The sequence below is a fragment of the Rhinatrema bivittatum genome, chromosome 10 (genome assembly GCF_901001135.1).
Source record: "Rhinatrema bivittatum chromosome 10, aRhiBiv1.1, whole genome shotgun sequence".
In the NCBI taxonomy this organism is placed as follows: domain Eukaryota; kingdom Metazoa; phylum Chordata; class Amphibia; order Gymnophiona; family Rhinatrematidae; genus Rhinatrema; species Rhinatrema bivittatum.
In genome coordinates this window covers 123,173,575-123,192,769 of record NC_042624.1, presented here as the reverse complement: position 1 = coordinate 123,192,769, position 19,195 = coordinate 123,173,575, and the positions used below count along the sequence as shown (strand labels likewise).

General features: G+C 47.9%; 1 protein-coding gene across 1 annotated transcript in view; it reads left to right on the top strand.

Annotated features, from left to right (window-relative positions):
* The window catches only part of ZSWIM5 (zinc finger SWIM-type containing 5), a 200,297-nt gene that overhangs the window by 91,281 nt on the left and 89,821 nt on the right, over positions 1 to 19,195 (top strand). The window contains exons 10-12 of the mRNA XM_029618845.1: positions 686 to 821; positions 11,113 to 11,261; positions 11,864 to 12,027. Coding sequence (XP_029474705.1) covers positions 686 to 821; positions 11,113 to 11,261; positions 11,864 to 12,027 — 449 coding nt within the window. The remainder of the gene's footprint in view (positions 1 to 685; positions 822 to 11,112; positions 11,262 to 11,863; positions 12,028 to 19,195) is intronic.

Genomic DNA, 19,195 nt, shown 5'->3' with positions numbered 1-19,195 from the left:
CAGGCAGTACCTTCTTATGTATGCATGGGGGAGAGGAGAGTTTGTAGTGCATCCTGCTCCTGGAAGGTGAGCAGATCCCCCCCTCCATGCATGTCTGCAGGAGGGAAGGCAGGCAGTACCTTCTTATGTATGCATGGGGGAGAGGAGAGTTTGTAGTGCATCCTGCTCCTGGAAGGGGAGCAGAGCCCCCATGCATGTCTGCAGGAGGGAAGGCAGGCAGTACCTTCTTATGTATGCATGGGGGAGAGGAGAGTTTGTAGTGCATCCTGCTCCTGGAAGGTGAGCAGACCCCCCCCCCATGCATGTCTGCAGGAGGGAAGGCAGGCAGTACCTTCTTATGTATGCATGGGGGAGAGGAGAGTTTGTAGTGCATCCTGCTCCTGGAAGGTGAGCAGACCCCCCCCCCATGCATGTCTGCAGGAGGGAAGGCAGGCAGTACCTTCTTATGTATGCATGGGGGAGAGGAGAGTTTGTAGTGCATCCTGCTCCCGGAAGGTGAGGGAAAGAGCCTAGTACAGTGCACCTTATGGCTGCAAGGTGTGGAGAGAATAAGGCATGCTCATATTTAAAGCTTAGGGGTAGAAACCTAAATATTTTGAGGAAATAGTTGTTGAAAAGGAGACTGTAAAGCACTGTACAGAGCTGTGTATAGGGGAGTTATGTGCCTGCATGTCCTTTTCTTCAGGAGGACCCTACAGTGGCTTAGGTGAAGTGATCCATCGAGAGAGCATCCCAATGCACACTTTTGCAAAGTACCTCTTCTCCGCATTATTACCACATGATGCTGACCTGGCATACAAGCTGGCATTACGCGCCATGAGGTTTGTGAACATTCCTTTCAGTTTTTTTTTTAGAGTAGTACATAAGAATTTCCAGCTGGTCCTGTGGAATAAAATGTGCTAACTGAAATGAGGAATCTGGCTCTTCTCTATCAAACTAGAGGAAAATATGATTGGCTAGTGGTGCTTCTTTTTGAGTTGTCAGACAGCAGCATGGTCAATGTCTGGAATCATCTTGAACACAGGTGCAATGACTGTAAAACAGTGCTGCTAAGCAATGAATACGGCAGACGTGAAGGAGAAGCACCCAGAGTGTGAATGCAGGATATAAGGGAGACATCCCCCACAGCATGAATACAGCACAAACAGCTGGGAGCCCTTGGGGCTCCAAGATCCCCCACAGTGTAAGTACGGCTGAGGAGGGACCCCATGCCGTCACACAGTATGCATACAGCACAGATAACTGGAGAAAGATCTCATGGGAAGAGAGAGCCGCAGAGGAGATGGCATCATCCTGAGACACCCTTGAATATAGTGGATACAGCTGGGAAGAGTCGGCAGCAACAGAGTCCCCTCACGTATGTATACAGCAAGTACAGCTGAAGAGAGACCTCAGGCGACAGTTCCAGCTAAATATTACTGTATTTATATTTTAGGGATGTGTCCTAAATTTTGTATGTATTTTATTGATATACTGTATCTATTGCATTTTTTTTGTAAAACACTTTGGGTCAAACCTGTATTCATGGAAGGTGGTATATACATGTAAATTAATAACTGAGAAGCCCGCAATATGAACACAGCATGAACAGCTGGAGAGTTTTCAGGAGAAGAGACAGCGCCACCCTGAAACATGAAGTATGAATGTGGCAGGAAGAACCAGAGACACCTCAAGGGATGAGTGTGAGACGCCTAATCCAGCATAAAGAGCTGGAGAGAAGCCTGAATGAAAGGTGATAACTGCAGAGACTGTTAAAGAGGGACCCTGGAGGAAGAGACAAAGTATTTCAGGGAGATTCCCTGGCATCACCTCTGTTTTGTCTTTTTCCCCCCTCCCCACTTTTCGGCAGGTGCTGTAGGTATTTCTCTGTCCCCAGAGGGCTCACAATCTAAATTTATGGCTGAGTCAAAAGAAGGTGAAATGACTTGCCCAAGGTCACAAGGCGTGGCAGTGAGATTTGAACCCTGGTGCTGAGTCCATTGCGCACTCTTAATAACTATTTGGGCTATGAATTCCAGAGACACCAGCGATCCACATGACTTGAAGTTTTACAGCTTGGAACAACTCGAGCAGTGAAGAGCTTGTCAGATGATGATAGGATGACATTTGGCCTGGACAAATGTGCTAAAGCAATCTTCCTTAAAGGAAAACTGAGAACAGATTTGACTGAAGACTGTGACAGAAAAGAGCTTGAAGAGGAAGGTGCAACAATCCAGCATAAGTCACAGAAACGATCAGCAAAGAATACTATCACAGACTGAAATTGATATTGAGGGCTTTTTTGGTTTCTTTTATATTTTTTAATACAATTCCAATTCACAAGACGTAAATAAACTTTGTCATAGAAATACAGGCTCAGGGTGGAAAGGAAACAAAATACCAAATAAAAAAAAATTAGAAGAAATACAGCATGTGACCTTTCACTTCATTAACCCTGAAACATAGGGGGAGAAAGCCACTTAATGCTAGGAGAAAATAGGCACCATATGATCTAGAAATGGAATCTATAATTAGCACTTTAGCAGTATGGGGTAAGATGCAACCTGTAGTTTTGGAGTTGGATTGGCTCGATAAAGATCTCAGACAGTTGGATGTAAAACAAGAAATTCCTGTAAGCCCACCGGGTAATCTATAAGAACCAGTGTTTGCTGGAATTTATTGTATTTATTTATAGATATTTGATATTCTGCTGCCCTTTTCCAAGAATTGTCTCAAGGTGGATTACAAACATTATTTTTAAATCAAGTCATTACAGTACGTTGGTCAGTCATTCACAATCCCAGTTTAAGTGAATTTACAGGTACAACAGCATTGTACATCCCAGAGCTGAAGATGGAATGGGGATTACCACTCCGAGTTCCTAGAAGATACCTCCAGGCATACTTAACAGCTTGAACAGACCTAAATGCTTAAAAATTGCAGAAATACAAAAGTGAACAGCCAAAATCAGTCTCCATCTTAACCTTGGACATGCGTTCCAACAAGGAAAAGGAATGAGCGAGAATCCACCAGCACATGTGGGGAAGAAAAAACTTTTTAAAGAATCGTACCAGCAAGCAAGGAAAACAATTGACAAAAGCGAAAATACAGCAGGAAATGCAGAGAGAATTCAGTAATTGCATGTAGATCAAAACCTGACACAGTAATGGTTAAGGAGAGGTGAATATAAGCCCAAAGATAAGAGATTGATATACAGGACAGCAGACTATGAACAAGATGGTTCACAGCCTCATAGAAAAAATTGGCCAAACAGATAAATGCATCTTCTGTAAAGCAGAATTGAAAAATTGCACATCTCGTTACTGGATGTGGCTTGCTGATATCAGTAGGTCTGTATACTGAAAGACACAATAAGATTGCACAGCTCATCCCCTGGAAACTGTGTAAACACTATAATAGCACTGTGCCAGGAAAATACTAGTAACACGATGCTGTTAGGATTCGAGAGAATGAAGAAGTTGAAATCTGTTCCCATTCCCAACGATTAAAAAGCTCAAGGCTAAAAAAGCAGACGACATGGTAAAGGAGAAAATATAATACCAAGCAACTGTTCTGTACAACGTGCAGAGGTGGTGTAATCAAATACCAAGAACTGCAATCAGAGGCCAAGAAAATGTGGCTGAAAGGTACAGAAAATTGTCCTAATTGTATTGGGTGCCACTGGCCTGATTCAAGGAACTTCAAAGCACACCTCTGCCTCCACTTCCTTCTTTTCTTGGCCTTTTGTCTGCTTAGACTGTAAACTTTATTGACCAGAGACTCTTTGTGTGTTTTTGTGGAGCACTGCATATGTCGAGTAGCACTATAGAAAAGATAGTAGTAATAATGTTGCCCTAAACATATACATCTAATGAACTCAGAAGGAGGTTTTCTTTTATACAGCGAAAGTAGTGAGGCAAGCACTAGCAGTAAATTTGAGAGATTGAGATTCCCTGGCTTAAGAATAAGTTCATTCCGCCATGGTGTACTAAAACAAACCTATTTGGAGACACAACTTGTAAGAGACCTAAAGAGAATGGTGAACAGCACCTTGAGAGATGCAAAATATAAACATAGCACAAAAGGCTGAAGAGAGACCTCGGGAGAAGAGACTGCACCAGGAGACACTCAAACAGGTAAATGCACATTTTCTGTGGGCAAAACTTACTGCCGATGCAGCAAGGAGTACTGGGTGCAGAAATGTGTGTTTCCCAATGGGAGTAACAGCTTAGTGCCCTCACATGGAAATCCTGTGATAAGGAGGGCATTAAGCATTAGCCAGCGTTCCTTTTTTAGCGCTGTAAACTTAACCCTAGTCAGCATGGATTTAAGTTTCCAGAACTAAGACAAAAATAATTATAAAGTAAAAAAAAAAACATTAAAAATTAAAAATGGTCAGAACCTCTGTAAGTTCCAGCAGCCACCACTACTTACCCATATATAACTGACTGTTCCTGTATGTACCAGATCAGTCCAGATTCCTGGGTTTTGCATCCCAGCCAGCAGATGGAGACAGAGAAAGTTCAACTGACACTGCCACATAACACAGAGTGCCATCTGCAGCCCCTCAGTATTGACCGGTATTTCTCTGTCAGCAGACAATAGATGGTGCAAAACCTGCAGTTCTGCAGTCAGGGAAAAATAATTGGTTTAAGAGCCTTACTCCCAGGGGTTTTTTAGATCCTGGTAGGACCATCCTTCTTGGTTGAGGAGGACAAGCTGAGGGTGGTGACCCTTTTGTACGCTCGGCCCTTACTTCCCTGGGGTGTTAATCTGGTGGTCCAGATCCCTCCCCTTCATGAGGCGGCTAGAGGCTCAGGGAAGCTGTTTGGTAATCTGTCCCTCTTGTAGCTCTGTTTTCCAGCCTAGCAGGGAAGTGTTATAAAGTTATAAAGTTAAAAAAAAAATAGAAATAGATGACTTCCTGCCTTTGCTGTTTGGGCAGTTGGGGAATTTGTTTTTCACAGCAGCAGAGCCTACAAGGTCAACGGCTGTTTAGAGGTAAGCTTAACTCTGCGCGTGTGATAGTGCGTGGCTCGGCACGTTCGCAGTTAAATCAGGTGGGCTGTGCTCTGACTGTTCATTGGGCGGTGAGGTGTCATCAGATAGCCCTATTGCCACGAAAAGCAGAGGCTGGCTCCCACCCCTGTTCCTCAAGCGCGTCAGAATTTGCACCGGGTCGGGTCTTCCCCCTCCAGCACAGGAACAGCAGACATTTTGAATACTCAGGCAGCCTTTGCCGCACCGGTGGGGGGAGAGGGGGATTTTCCTCAGAGACTATCCCTGGCCTTTGCTGCACAGTGGGGGGGTGGGGGAGCAGGGGGCTCTGATGGGAAGATTTTCCATTCTACCAATTTCAGGATCCTCTCAGCCCCTTTCTGACTCCTCTAGGCCTTTTTCTACAGACTTTGTTTTACTATTACATGAAGCCAATTTAGCTAAGCAGTGTGCGGTAGTGTCAGGTTTGGGGACCCAGGCCCAGCCTTCAGAGGGTCTGGCTACGGGTTCCAAATCTGACCAGGCAAAGAGAAAGCAAACTTCTCCCGTCCAGTGTTTGTTGGACCCTTCCCCATCTCCAGGAGTCACGGTGGATGAGTCAGAGGACTAGGCTGATGCCCCAGATGGGACGGGGGTGCCATCAGCGGATGATCAGGCAGTTGATGCGGGCGGCAGGGATCAGGTGGATGATCTGGAAGAGATACCAGTTACCGGAGGAGATGACTCCAAGGTGGTCAGTCTTTTTCGTAAGGAGGAGCTATGGCCTTTGATTCCTCAGGTCCTTCAGGAGGACTCAGATTTGGAACTGGCTGATCCAGTCTTGGATGAGCTTGAGGGGTCCAGCAAAAGCCTTCCCATATCACAAGTCCATGAAAAAGCTAGTGGATTGAGAGTGTGGAACTCCTGACGCTTGCTTGAGGGTGGGGAGGGCTATGACGAAGCTTTATCCTTTGCCTGAGCAGTCATAGGAGCTCCTGTCTCTTCCTAAAGTTGATGCTTTGGTGTCAGCAGTCACTAAGAAGATGACTATTCTGGTTGCAGGGTCCACTACTTTGAAGGACGTTCAAGATCGAAAATTGAAGGTTCATCTCAAGAGGATATTTGAGGTGTTGGCCCTGTGCTTTGAACAGCCATTTGTACTAGTTTTATGCAGCGGGCTGTCTGCACTGGGTGCAGCAGCTACAAGATGCTCAGCCGAAGACAGGTGAGGAGGTGGACAAGGCTGAGCATTTAGAGGCAGCAGTGACATACAGAGCAGATGCTGTCTATGACTTAGTCAGAATTTTGTCCAGGATTATGATGTCTGCTGTCAGCCAGGAGGTTGTTATCGTTGCTTAACTGGTCGGCGGATGTGTTGTCTAAGTCTCAGTTGGGGTCTCTGCCTTTCAAAGGCAGGACCTAGAACTGCTAATGAAGCATTTGGGAGAGAACAAGGTGCACAGGTTGCCAGAGGGCAAGAAGTTTTCAGGCTTGGTCCGCTTTCGGGATAGTAGAAGGTCTCGCCCAGCAAGGGAGAGCTCCAGGTCTGCAGAAGCAATTCTCTCTCAGGGGCCAATCCTGGGGTCAGTCCTTTCAAGGGGGCTGAAGATCCTTCTGGGACACCACAGGTGGTAGCGCAGCCTGGGACTAAGGCGAGGCTGGTCCACTCTGTCATTCCTTTTGTAGGAGGTCCTTGGCGCAATTTTACAGGGAGTGGACCAAAATCGGGAGGAGGATAGCCTAGTGGTTAGAGCAGTGGACTATGAAGCAGGAGACCAGGGTTCGAGTCTGCTGTCGCTCCTTGTGACCTTGGGAAAGTCACTTTACCCTCCATTGCCTCAGGTACAAAAACTTAGATTGTAAGCCCTCTGGGGATAGAGAAATACCTACAGTACCTGAATGTAAACCAGTGTGATATCTCGATTGAGATCGAATGTTGGTATATAAAAATAATAAATAATTATATATTTAAAAAAATAGCATGGACCAGTAGGTTCTCAGCGTAGTAAAAGACAGCTATGCATTAGGATTTGCTTGACCCATTCGAGATTTGTTTCTAGTTTCCCTTGCAGATCCTAGACAAGGAGCTAGTGATTCGGGAGACGCTAGACTCTAGACCGCTTGAAGAGGCTAGGGATGGTAATTCTGGTTCCCATGAAGAGCAAGGCAGGGAAGTATTCCATTACTTCGTTGAGCCAAAGAAGGAAGGCACCTTTTGCCCAATTCTGGACTTAAAGAAAGAAAATGCAGCGCTGAAGGTTCCGCATTTCCAAATGGAGACCATGAGGTCAGTTATAGTGGCAGAGCGCAAGGACTAGTTTCTGGCTTCTCTAGATTTAACAGAAACATATCTGCACATAGCCATCCACCCAGACCATTAATGGTTTCTGCAGTTCACGGTTCTGGGTTAGCAGTTTCAAGCTCTTCCGTACAGTCTGACTATGGCGCCACACACTTTCACTAAAACTATGGTGGTGGCGGCAGTGGATTTACGTCAGGAAGGAGTCTTGGTGCACCCCTATCTAGACAACTGGCTCATCAGGGCGAAGTCGTAGGACGTCTGTCATCAGTCAGTTCAAAAAGTGCTCCAGAGGCTCGAGCTTCTCAGCTGGGTGGTGAACTTGGCAAGGAGTTACTTGGTTCCTTTGCAGTACCTGGAGTATCTAGGAGCTCATTTCGACACATGCAGTGGCAAGATGTTTTTCACTGAGTAGCATGTGCAGAAGCTGTAGGGGCAAGTTCGTCAGTTGCTGCATCTGGCAGTGCCCAAGGCCTGAGATTATTGGCAGGTCCTGGGCTCGATGGCTTCAACCATGGAGTTGGTGCCATGGGCATTTGCGCATATGAGGCCCCTACAGAGGGCGCTTCTAACCCAGTGGAACCCACTCTCGGAGGAGTTTCATCTTCCCCTGCCACTCCAGGCCGTTGGCAGGGTCACCTGTCTTGGTGGCTCCTTTGTTCCAATCTGGACCATAGTGTGGCGCTATGATTGGGTGATTCTTACTACTGATGCAAGCCTGTCGGTTTGGGGGTGGTTTGTCAGCAACAGTCAATGCAGGGCTGGTGGTCAGAGAAAGAGGCTTCTTGGTTTATCAATCGGTTAGAGACCAGAGCAGCCACCTGGACCCTAAGAGAGTTAAAGGCCAAAACCTTGACTAAACCCTCCTGAAGAACATAAGAACATGCCATACTGAGTCAGACGAAGGGTCCATCAAGCCCAGCATCCTGTTTCCAACAGTGGCCAATCCAGGCCATAAGAACCTGGCAAGTACCCAGAAACTAAGTCTATTCCATGTTACCGTTGCTTTCTCGGTGGGATCCGAAATCGGAGGAGTTCCACCTTCTGTTGCCACTGATGGAGCAGCCAAGTCCAGTCTCGCTTGGTGGTTGATTCCGGCCCACTTGTTGCAGGGGATGGACCTGGAGGAGCCGCAGTGGGTAATCGTCACGACGGACGTCAGCCTCACTGGTTGGGGGGCAGTTTGTCAGTCGCAATCCGCTCAGGGTCGTTGGACAAGTCTTCAGGTGACATGGTCCATCAAATCGCTTGGAGACCAGGGCAGTCCGCCTAGCATTACGTGCATTTCTCCTGCTAGTATTTCAGCGTGCGGTACGAGTCTTATCAGACAATGCGACGACTGTGGCCTTCATCAACCGCCAGGGGGAACCAGAAGCTGGCTGGTGGCCTGGGAGGCCGAACGGCTCATGTCTTGGGCGGAGCGACACTTGATCTGGCTCGCGGCCTCACACATAGCCGGGGTGGACAATGTGCAGGCAGACTTTCTCAGCCGCCAGTGTCTGGACCCAGGCGAGTGGGAATTGTCCGCAGCCTTCCGGCTTCTCACTCGTTGCTTGGGGGTCCCACACCTCAATCTGATGGCGACTCGGACAAATGCGAAGGCGGCTCGGTTCTTCAGTCGTCTGAGGGATCACGGGTCTGAAGGGGTGGATACCCTTGTCCTTCTGTGCCCTCGCAACGTTTTGCTTTACTTGTTTCCTCCTTGGCCCCTAGTGGGCAAGGTAGTGAGTCGGATAGAAAACCACGTGGGGTCTATAATCCTCGTAGCTCCAGAGTGGCCCCGAAGGCTGTGGTTTGCGGATCTGATCACCTTGGCGGTCGACGGTCCGGTGCGTCTCAACCATCTTCCGAATCTACTGCGACAAGGTCCAGTATTTTTCGATCACGCGGATCGCTTTTGTCTAGCGGCCTGGCTTATGAGAGGAGGCAATTGAGGAAGAGAGGATATTCAGATTCTTTGTTTCTACCCTTCTGCAAGCACGAAAATTGTCCACGTCATTGACCTATATTCGTGTTTGGAGAGTTTTCGACTCTTGGTGTTGCGGGTTGAATGTGCCCCGCATCGGGCTTCCATGGCGCAAATTCTAGCCTTTTTGCAGGAGGGCCTGAAGAAGGGCCTGGCTTGCAGTTCTCTGGGTGCAGGTCGCGGCACTGGATTGTCTGCGGGGCAAGATTGACGGGGTTTCGCTGGCAGCTCATCCAGATGTGTCCCGTTTTTTGAAGGGGCCAAGCATTTGCATCCTCCGGTCAGACAGATTTGTCCTGCGTAGAGCTTAAATTTAGTTCTCCGGGGCTTATGTGGGCTTCCATTTGAGCCCCTCTGGCGGGCCATGTTGAAAGACTTGACTATCAAGACGTTTTTTTTTGGTAGCCATTACCTCCGCGTGATGGATTTCCGAGCTTCAAGCTTTGTCATGTCTGGATCCGTATCTCCGGATTTCGGATTCAGGAGTTTCGCTACGAACCGTCCCCTCTTTCCTGCCCATAGTGATATCGGGTTTTCATGTGAATCAGACGGTAGAGTTACCGGCTTTCCCGAATCTGGATCCTGCTTCTTCTACGGACAAGGATCTGCATAAGTTGGATGTTCGGCGGGTTCTCCTTCGCTATCTAGAGGTGACCAATGCCTCTCGGTTATCGGATCATTGTTTGTCTTATGGAGTGGCCCTAGGAAGGGTCACAAGGCATCCAAAGCTACGGTTGCTCGGTGTTTGAAGGAGGCCATTTCCTCTACTTATCTTTGCGCTGGCCGTGCAATCCCTGAAGGCTTGAAAGCGCATTCTACCAGATCTCAAGCGGCTTCTTGGGCAGAGAGCCAGTCTGTCTCACCGCAGGAGATTTGTAGAGCAGCCACTTGGAAATCATTGCGTACTTTTGCGAAGCATTACCGGGTGGACGTCCGTGCTCCGGATGTCAACTGCTTTGGCAGCAGTGTTCTTCGCGCGGGACTCTCCAGCTCCCACCCCAATTAGGGCAGCTTGGGTACATCCCAGCGGTCTGGACTGATCCTAGTACGTACAGGGAAAGGAAAATTGGTTCTTATCTGCTAATTTTCGTACCAAGGATCAGTCCAGATGCCCACCCTTGGTTGCTGGAGAGTCCGTTTTATGTATATTTTCTTCTCAAGGGTAGAGTTTTTATGGGTATAGGAAGGAATCTTCTTTACTAATTAGTTCGGCGGCGGTACGGTTTATGTTCACTGCGCGCATTGTTGTAGCCACTGGCTGTTATGGTTGGGGATTGTTTTCCCTTTTCATTGGTTATTCTGCTTTGATATCACACATACTGAAGGATCGCAGGTGGCACCAGGATAAGAGGGGGGGGCCTTTTCAGTTTTTCTCTGACTCCATCTGCTGGAAGGGAGAGACAACCCAGCGGTCTGGGCTGATCCTTGGTACTACAGGAACGAAAATTAGGAGGTAAGAACCAATTTTCCTTTTAACCTATACCAAACACACATTTTACAGTTTTATGTGTTTAACTCCCAATGCATTAGCATATCATTAGCATACTGCATCGGGAGTTAAAAATAATTATTATAATTTTGGCATGAAAATTGTATGCTGAAAACCAGCACCAAGATTATTGCATCAGCCTGTAAGTCTGAATACAGCAGAAACACCTGGAGAGAGAGATTTAAAGATAAGGGCATAATGCCATAATATAGACAGACTCCTACTGTTTATTGCAAAAATTGTATGAAATATAATAGAAAAGAAAAAGATTGTTATTGTGTAAAAGATTTTAACAAAAGTTGGTCTGTCGGTAATAATAATTCTGCCTGGTGGGGATAGCAGGTATATAAAGAGATTGCAGATAGTGTTCTCACTGACTCCTGCTTCTCTCTTCCTGCTTAGGCTGCCGGTTCTAGAGAGCACATCTCCCTCAGGTGACATGTCTCACCCTCACCACATTGTGTCAAGCAGGTACCCTCGCTGGTTCACTCTGGGACACCTGGAAACCCAGCAGTGTGAACTGGCATCTACCATGCTTACAGCTGCTAAAGGTCAGTGGTTCTGCAGCATGACTTGGACCAAAGAGTGATTCGGTAGTTAAATTCAGATATTGGACTCATCTTATTTACTTATTTCTATAGCACTACTAGGCATAAGCAGTGCTGTAGAGTACACATAACAGACAGTCCCTGCTCCCTTGAGCTTACTATCTAATCAACACAAATAGGCTTCAGGAATTTTATTGCGGTAAAGCTGGCTAAAATCAGCACAGCTCTGATCAGGGAGAGCCAGAGTTTAAGATTTAAAAGCATCCTCCAAAAGGTGGGATTTGAATATGACCAGAGATGGAAGACACCAATATAAAGACATAGCACATAAATGGTGCCTGTTCCTCTGAATGCAGAGTTAAGGATCTGTGGTGTGTAAGAAGTGGGGAGGGGGGTTGTGTTAGGGGAGTTAGGATACAGAAGAGGGTTGCAGTATTAGGGAAGTGGGGTCACACAAGAATTGAGGGTTGCAGTGTTAAGGGAGAGGGAATACACAAGAAGTTAAATGATGTTTGAGGAGGGAGACTGGGATGCCCAAGAAGGGTGGGGTGAACTGATGGTGTGGTACTTGTCTGTTCTTTAACCGTTTCTCTTCCCCTGTGCAGGAGACATGCTGCGGCTCCGGACTGTCCTAGAAGCCATCCAGAAACACATCCACTCCTCTTCCCTCATCTTTAAGCTAGCTCAGGATGCCTTTAAAATTGCTACGCATGCGGACAATAATTCTGACACCACTCTGCTCAATGTAGCACTAGAGCTGGGCTTGCAGGTGAGGGGGTATGCAGCGCCATGTGCTGCAGGTGATGGGAGGGGCAGGGTGAAGAGTGCCAAGAGACCTCAGGTGATGAGGGCAATAGGAGCACTGTGTGCTGAAGGTGATAGCAGGGTGGGACAAGAAGAGGAGCACCAGAGACCTCAGGTGATGAGAGGGCAGTAGGAGCACTGTGTGCTGAAGGTGATGGCAGGTGGGACAAGAAGAGGAGCACCAGAGTCCTCAGGTAATGAGAGGGTAAGGCAAGTGGAGGAATGGCAAGGACTGCAGGTGATGGGAGGGAGAGGAGCGCCAGAGGCTGCAGAGTGAGGAGACTGCAGGGATGGAAGGGGGTAGAATGAAGAGCACTGGAGGCTGCAGGTGATGGGAAGGGCAGAGTGAGGAGCATCGGAGACTGCAGGTGATGGGAGGGAGAGGAGTGCCAGAGGCTGCAGGTGATGGGAAGGGCAGAGTGAGGAGCATCGGAGACTGCAGGTGATGGAAGGGCAGAGTGAGGAGCATCGGAGACTGCAGGTGATGGAAGGGTAGAATGAAGAGCACTGGAGGCTGTGGGTGATGGGAAGGGTGAAGATCCCTGGAGGTTGCAGATGATTAGAAGGTTGGGCAGGGGGAGGAGTGATAGGGGCCAAGATGCAGGGGCACTTTGTGACAGTGGGGCTGGGTGAGGCTCGCTAGAGAATGTAAGCAGTTGGATGTTGGGAATCAGTAAGTATGCAAGTGATGGGAGCTGTATATAATTGGGAACCTGGGGGAGAGTCTTTGAGGGATGTGGCTCATGGAGGTGGGATAAATTGCATTAGAGGCTGCATGCAGGTGATTTGGGACGAGGTGCTGGGGCTGCAGCTAATGGTTGCATTGATGAGACCTTGTGGGCTGCAAGCGGTGGGGGGCTTGGGGATGTAGCTAATAGGCGACTGGGTACAGAAGCACTGAGGGTTGCAGTTGATTGGTGGAAGAGAGATGAATTGATAGGGGTCTGTAAATAAAGGGATGAAGTGAAGGGGCTCTGCACTTGCTCATGCAGGTGAAGCTTTTCCTCTGACCATCTGGTCTCCATGTTCCTTCATTCACTTAATCCCTTGTCCTTCCAGCCGTGGCCAGGAGTTGTGCTTCTTTGTTTTGGTAGAGTAGGGGATTGACATTAGCTTCCCTTTCATACCAGATTGTTCCTTTGCACATTTATACAACAGGAAGCTGTAAGTCCTAACCACTCAGTTGTGTATGTACAGTGTGAAGGTGGGCAGGCCAGAAAATGTGGTAGCAGGGCTAAAGCTGGCCAGGGGCTGCCCTGACCAACAGAACAGGAAGCAGTGGCAGAGTGAGAGGCCATATTCCTTGTGTGATTTAAGTGAGATCAAGAAAGGTGGTTCTATAATGAGGCAAAGTGAGGCAGCCACCTCGGGTGGCAAAAAATGCCCCCCCCCCCCCCCCCCATATCGCTCCTCTGGAGGCCACCTCACCTAGCCAACCACACAAAGTTAAAAACATGCTCTCAGGGTTCTCACCTCCTCCCACCCTCCCCTTCCGGGCTAAAAGAATCCTCTCGCAGCACAAAAAAATAACATACAACATACCCAGTAGCTGAAGGAAAGAATCCACCCAGCCCACCATCAGAAAATAAGCAGTGGCTCCACCTAAGGGCTGAGGAGGAGACCCAACAGCCACTGGCAGAGCCCATTCCGCTGGCGGCCAAAGAACAAAGGCCTCATGGACTGCTGGCAGAGCTCAACCCACCACCAGCCAATGAACAACAAAGGACCTGACGGTGGATGAAAAGAAGAGGCTCAGGGGTCCCCAACCGCCGGAGGCCAAAGAATGCGAAAGGCCCAGCAGAAGAAAATAGAAAGTCCCAGCTGCCTGCCAAACTCATCCACCCACAACCAATACAGAAAGGGGAGACTCAGCCTGATTGACAGCATATGTGAAGTAGAAGGAAAGTGTGTGTGTGTATGAGCAAGTGGTGTGTGTAAAAACAAGTGTGAGAGCCTGTGAGTGTTTAAATGTGCAAGTGTGAGATATGATTGTGTGGTGCATGGTGGGTGAAAGCATGTGTATGTGAGTGTACATGTAATCGCATCTGTGTGTTTTGTGTGTGAGAGAAAGAAGAGCAAGTTCTCCTAGGACAAGCAGGATGCTAGTCCTCACAGATGGGTGACATCTTGAGATGGAGCCCAACATGGAAAACTTTTGTCAAAGTTTCTAGAAGCTTTGACTGGCACATTGAGCATGCCCAGCATTCCTCTGTCCACATGAAGTCCCCGTTCAGTCTCTCTTTCTGTGTGCAGTTGCCTCGCGGTCTTTTGGAGCTCTGCTTCATCTGCCTTTTTTTTTGTGCTGTAAATTATCAATTTTTACCCCATTCCATCGCCGGGTCCCCCTTTGCTGGTCAGTATATCTCCTCGGGCGCGGTAGGTAAACATTTTCCTCCCTTCTTGGCTTTCTATTCCTGGCGTCCCACTTCTCGATGGCCCTGTCATCGACCATGCGCCAGCTATTTTTCATGGCATCATCCAGTTTCCATTGGTGCCCCCAGTGCCCACGGACCATGTCCATCATGGATCCATATGAGGTTTACATCCTCTGCCTGGGAGCATTGCACAACATCCAAGGGTGTCAGCTGTGTGATCAGATGACCCCCTCCGAGGGCCTTCGTGCTCATCTCAATAGAATGGAGAAACCTTTTGGTTCCAAAAAATCTGCTCCATCCTCACCTGTGTTGGAGTCATCAACACCCAGGGGTTGGGGAGGAACCGCTTGATACGCTCCCCCTCGCCACACCCCAGTGGCATCTTCTAAGGACCGAGGGATGGTGATCAGTCCCCCATGATCTCGCCGATTTCCAAGGATATCAGGCCCTGGCTACGTACCCCGACGTTAGATCCCCCAGTGGGCGGCAGACTTCTTTACTTTGCCCACCAGTGGTGGTCGGCCATCACTTCAAATCATTGGTTCCTTACCATAGTTCGTCAGGGGTATTGTCTCAGTTTCAGAAGGATCCCAGAGGACTCTCCTCTATGTCCATCGTGGGGTTCGTCCATCCAGCAGGTTATACTTTGGACAGAGCTATCCACCCTTCTCACAGCAGGAGCGGTAGAGCCCGATCCTTGTCCTCAGCAGGGCCAAGGGTTCTATTTGAGGTATTTCCTTATACCAAAGAGGACTAGGGACTTGCGCCCATATACCCCTCCCACATGGTGTCCCACAAGGATCATCATTATCCACACTCTTCAACATCTATTTCTTACCTCTGCAAACTCCTAACCAAACTAGATCTCTCCTACTATATATACGCCAATGACGTCCAAATCCTCCTCCCCATAAGAGACACCATTGAAAACACCCTAAAACACTGGGACGCCCACCGGAACTCAATTCAGCAACTGCTATCACAAATAGCTCTCACCCTCAACCATAGCAAAACTGAAATACTCTACATATGCAATAAAATCTCACTACACCTGACCCCCATCTCTCTGCATACCTGACTAAAAACCAAATCGTTCTCACCACAAAAGACCTAGGAATCACACTCGACACTGACCTAAACTTCAAAAATTATATCAACACCATAAAAAAGAAGGATTCTACAAACTCCAAGTCCTGAAAAAAATCAAACCTCTCCTACACCTCCAACACTACAGAACAGCATTACAAACTCTCTATTCTCAAAGCTGGACTACTGCAACGCAGTCCTAGGCCTACCAGCATCCACCCTTAGACCACTACAACCTACAGAATGCAGCAGCCAGAGCACTCACCAGCAGCAAAAAAACAGATCACATCACTCCAATCCTCAAAGAGCTACACTGGTTGCCGATCCGTTATAGAATACAATACAAAACATTATCCCTCATCCACAAAACATTATACAATAGCAAAACGAACTGGATGAATGCTGCACTACACTTCCAGATCCCACCAAGGAACCTATGCTCCTCAAACACTGGACTTCTCCCAATCCACTCTCCAAACTAGTCCACCTCAACTCAACCAGGGAGCGTGCTTTCTCATTGGCCGGACCCCCCCTATGGAACAACCTCCCCATAGACCTTAGAATCGAACCTTCATCACAAACTTTCAAAAAGAAACTAAAAACATGGCACTTTCAAAAAGCCTTTACAACACCTTGAGCACAACCTTATGTCAACCCCCTATCACCAATCCCTCCCTGTACCAACTCCTCCCTGTACCCCACCAGAGATCCTCCAATGAACCATGTGCATAACCAAGTTGCCACCATTCCACAAACTAAACACATATTACATAAAATTGTCTATAAACCTAAAGTTCCTAATACTCTTAAGTTAAATTATACAAAAAAACGTATTTAATATAGATTGTCAAGTTATTTATACGGATCTGCTAATACAGAATGTTAAGTTTCTACAGAATTGTTCATCTTAACAAGCAAACATACCCTAAACTTAATCTTTGAAGTTCATTATTTTCCCCTTTCTATGTTTATCCCAGTTATATACTACCTGTTTCAATGTAAACAACTTCACTTGTTACCTGTAAACCGATGTGATATACTGTATTGAATGTCGGTATATAAAAACAAACACATTAATAAATAAATTCTCAATCTCAGGGTGTTAAACAAATTTCTCACAAGAGAAAAGTTCAAAAATGGTTTCTCTGGGCACTCTGATTCCCCTCAAAAGAGGAGACTAGCTCTGCTCTTTCGATCTCAAGGACGCATACACCCACATTGCCATCTTCTCCGAGCATAGTCAGTATTTTCGCTTTGTGATGTTGGAAGGCTCACTACTAGTACAGAGTACTGCCTTTTGGTTTGGCCTCAGCCCCTTGCTTCTTCACCAAGTGCCTGGAAGTGGTGGCAGCGCACCTCAGGCGCTGTGCAGTGCATGTCTTCCCCTATCTGGACGACTGGCTCGTCAAAAGCGACTTCCATGCGGGCCGCTAGACGCTTTGGTCCTGATGATGTGGATGCTGCAGTCTTTGGGTTTTGTCAACAACTACCAGAAATCTCACCTCTGCCCATCTCCCCAGCTGGACTTCATAGGAGCCAGGCTGGACACGTTTCAGGTGAAAGTGTTCTTGCCTCACGTTCGGGACCTGGACCAATCTTCGTTGGCAGCCTTCGTGTGCAGCAGGTGGAATGCGAGTGCACGCCTTCTGCTTTGCTTGCTGGGCCACATGGCGGCTTCGGTCCATGTTATTCCATTAGCCTGCCTTTGCATGCACAGCACACAATGGACGTTGCGGTCGCAATGGCGGCAGGTATCCCAGGACCTCGAGGCCCATGTCTCCGTCACACAACCTCTGAAGATCTCTCTGTCCTGGTAGGAGAATCTTCCCAATTTAGAGCAGGGGATTCCCTTCCAGGCTACCCAGCTTCAGGTGATGCTTACTACCGATGCCTCTCCTCGGGGCTAGGGAGCCTATGTGGATAGCCTCCACACACAAGGTCACTGGACTGCTCAGGAAGCTCTCTGCCAGATAAACGTTTTAGAGCTTCGGGCGATGTGTTATGCTCTGTGGGCGTTCTGGGACCAGTTGTCCCACAAGACAGTCCTGCTTCGGATGGACAATCAAGTGTGATGTGGTATATCAACAAGCAAGGAGGCACAGGGTCGTTCCTCCTGTCAGGAGGCGGTACAGATCTGGTCCTTGGCCTTGTCGCAGGGGATGTCGCTGCGAGCGGCATACCTACCCGGGACTCTGAATGTGCTGGCAGACTGCCTAAGCCGCTCTTTTCAGCCGCACAAGTGGTCCCTGAATCCAGAGGTGGTGGCCCAGATTTTCCATCAGTGGGGAACCCCAGATGTTGATGTGTGCCTGAGTCTGAGTCCAACATGGAGACTGTGATTGACCCAGAATCCTCTGTTGCCTTAGCATGCTTACAGTTCTGGCCATATGAACTCTAAATGCCCTATTGAGCCTGATTTGAAAAAAATTTAAGAGACATCTGAACAACAGCCGGAATTGTCTAAGTCTTGTAATGGATGCTTATAGGGTCCCAGTAAGCAGAAGGAAAAGGTCAGAATCTTAGGCCAGAATTCCAACTACAGTGGCACCTGTAAAAAATAGCCTAAGCCATGAAGATCTCCCTGAGCAGGTGAAGTTGACAGGACAAAGGACTAACAGAAGACTAATGCAGACACCAGGCAAGTAGGCCCCAATTTGGGAAAGGGATCAGGGTAACATAGATGTAATTTAGCTTTTTTATGTCATGAGAAACTGTGTACATGATGCTCCCATATGTTCATGTTATTTAGGGACTAACTTACTTGAGATTATCTGTTTTACCTATGAAAGAAGAATTAGCTGATATACAAGGGGAGACAGGGGGTAGTACTTCTCATGTGTGTCTTGCCAGAGTACTGCCGCCATTCTTATCTCCCAGGGATTCCTGTATTGCTTACTGATATACAATAAAAAAAAATTTGAGATTTGTTTCTACAAAATTTTGGTGTGGATTCCTTGTGTCCGTGGAGAAGTGTCTTAGGCGTGATTGGCGCTTAACAATGTGGACCTTTTCGACTCCTCATACAACTGCAAGGTGAGCAATTTTTGCTCCCTTTTCACCTGGGATGTTGTCTAGCCTCCAACTCCTTCATCCTTCATTGGGGAAGGGTCTCCTGTATGTTTACCCTCCTCTTCTGCTCCTCTTGAAGACTCTCCTCAAGCTTCAACAGGAGTGAGGGACCATGATACTTGTGGCGCACTACTGCCCAGGTAGGTCTGGTTCCTTCCTCTTCGGGATCTATCGATCAAGGATCCCATCAACTGGGGACCACGCCCGATCTGATAACCCAGAACCAGGATGCCCTGCGCCATCCGAATCTCCGGGCGCTAGCCTTGATGGCTTGGATGTTGAGCGCCTAGTCCTTCAGCCCCTGGACCTCTCGGAAAACGTGTCCTAATAGTCCTTCAGCTCCTGGACCTCTTGGAAAACGTGTCCCAGGTGCTGGTGGCTTATAGAAAGCCTTCCACCGGGAAGTCTTACAGGTTGAAATGGAAGAGGTCTCCGTCTGGTGAACAGGGCATGGCTTAGATCCATTCACATGCCCCCTTCCCAGGTTCTTGGACTATTTGTGGCACCTTTCCGAGTCTGGACTTAAACCACCTCAGTCAGGATTCATCTAAGTGCGGTTAGTGCGTACCATCGGGGTGTCACTGGCACATCCATATCTGAGCA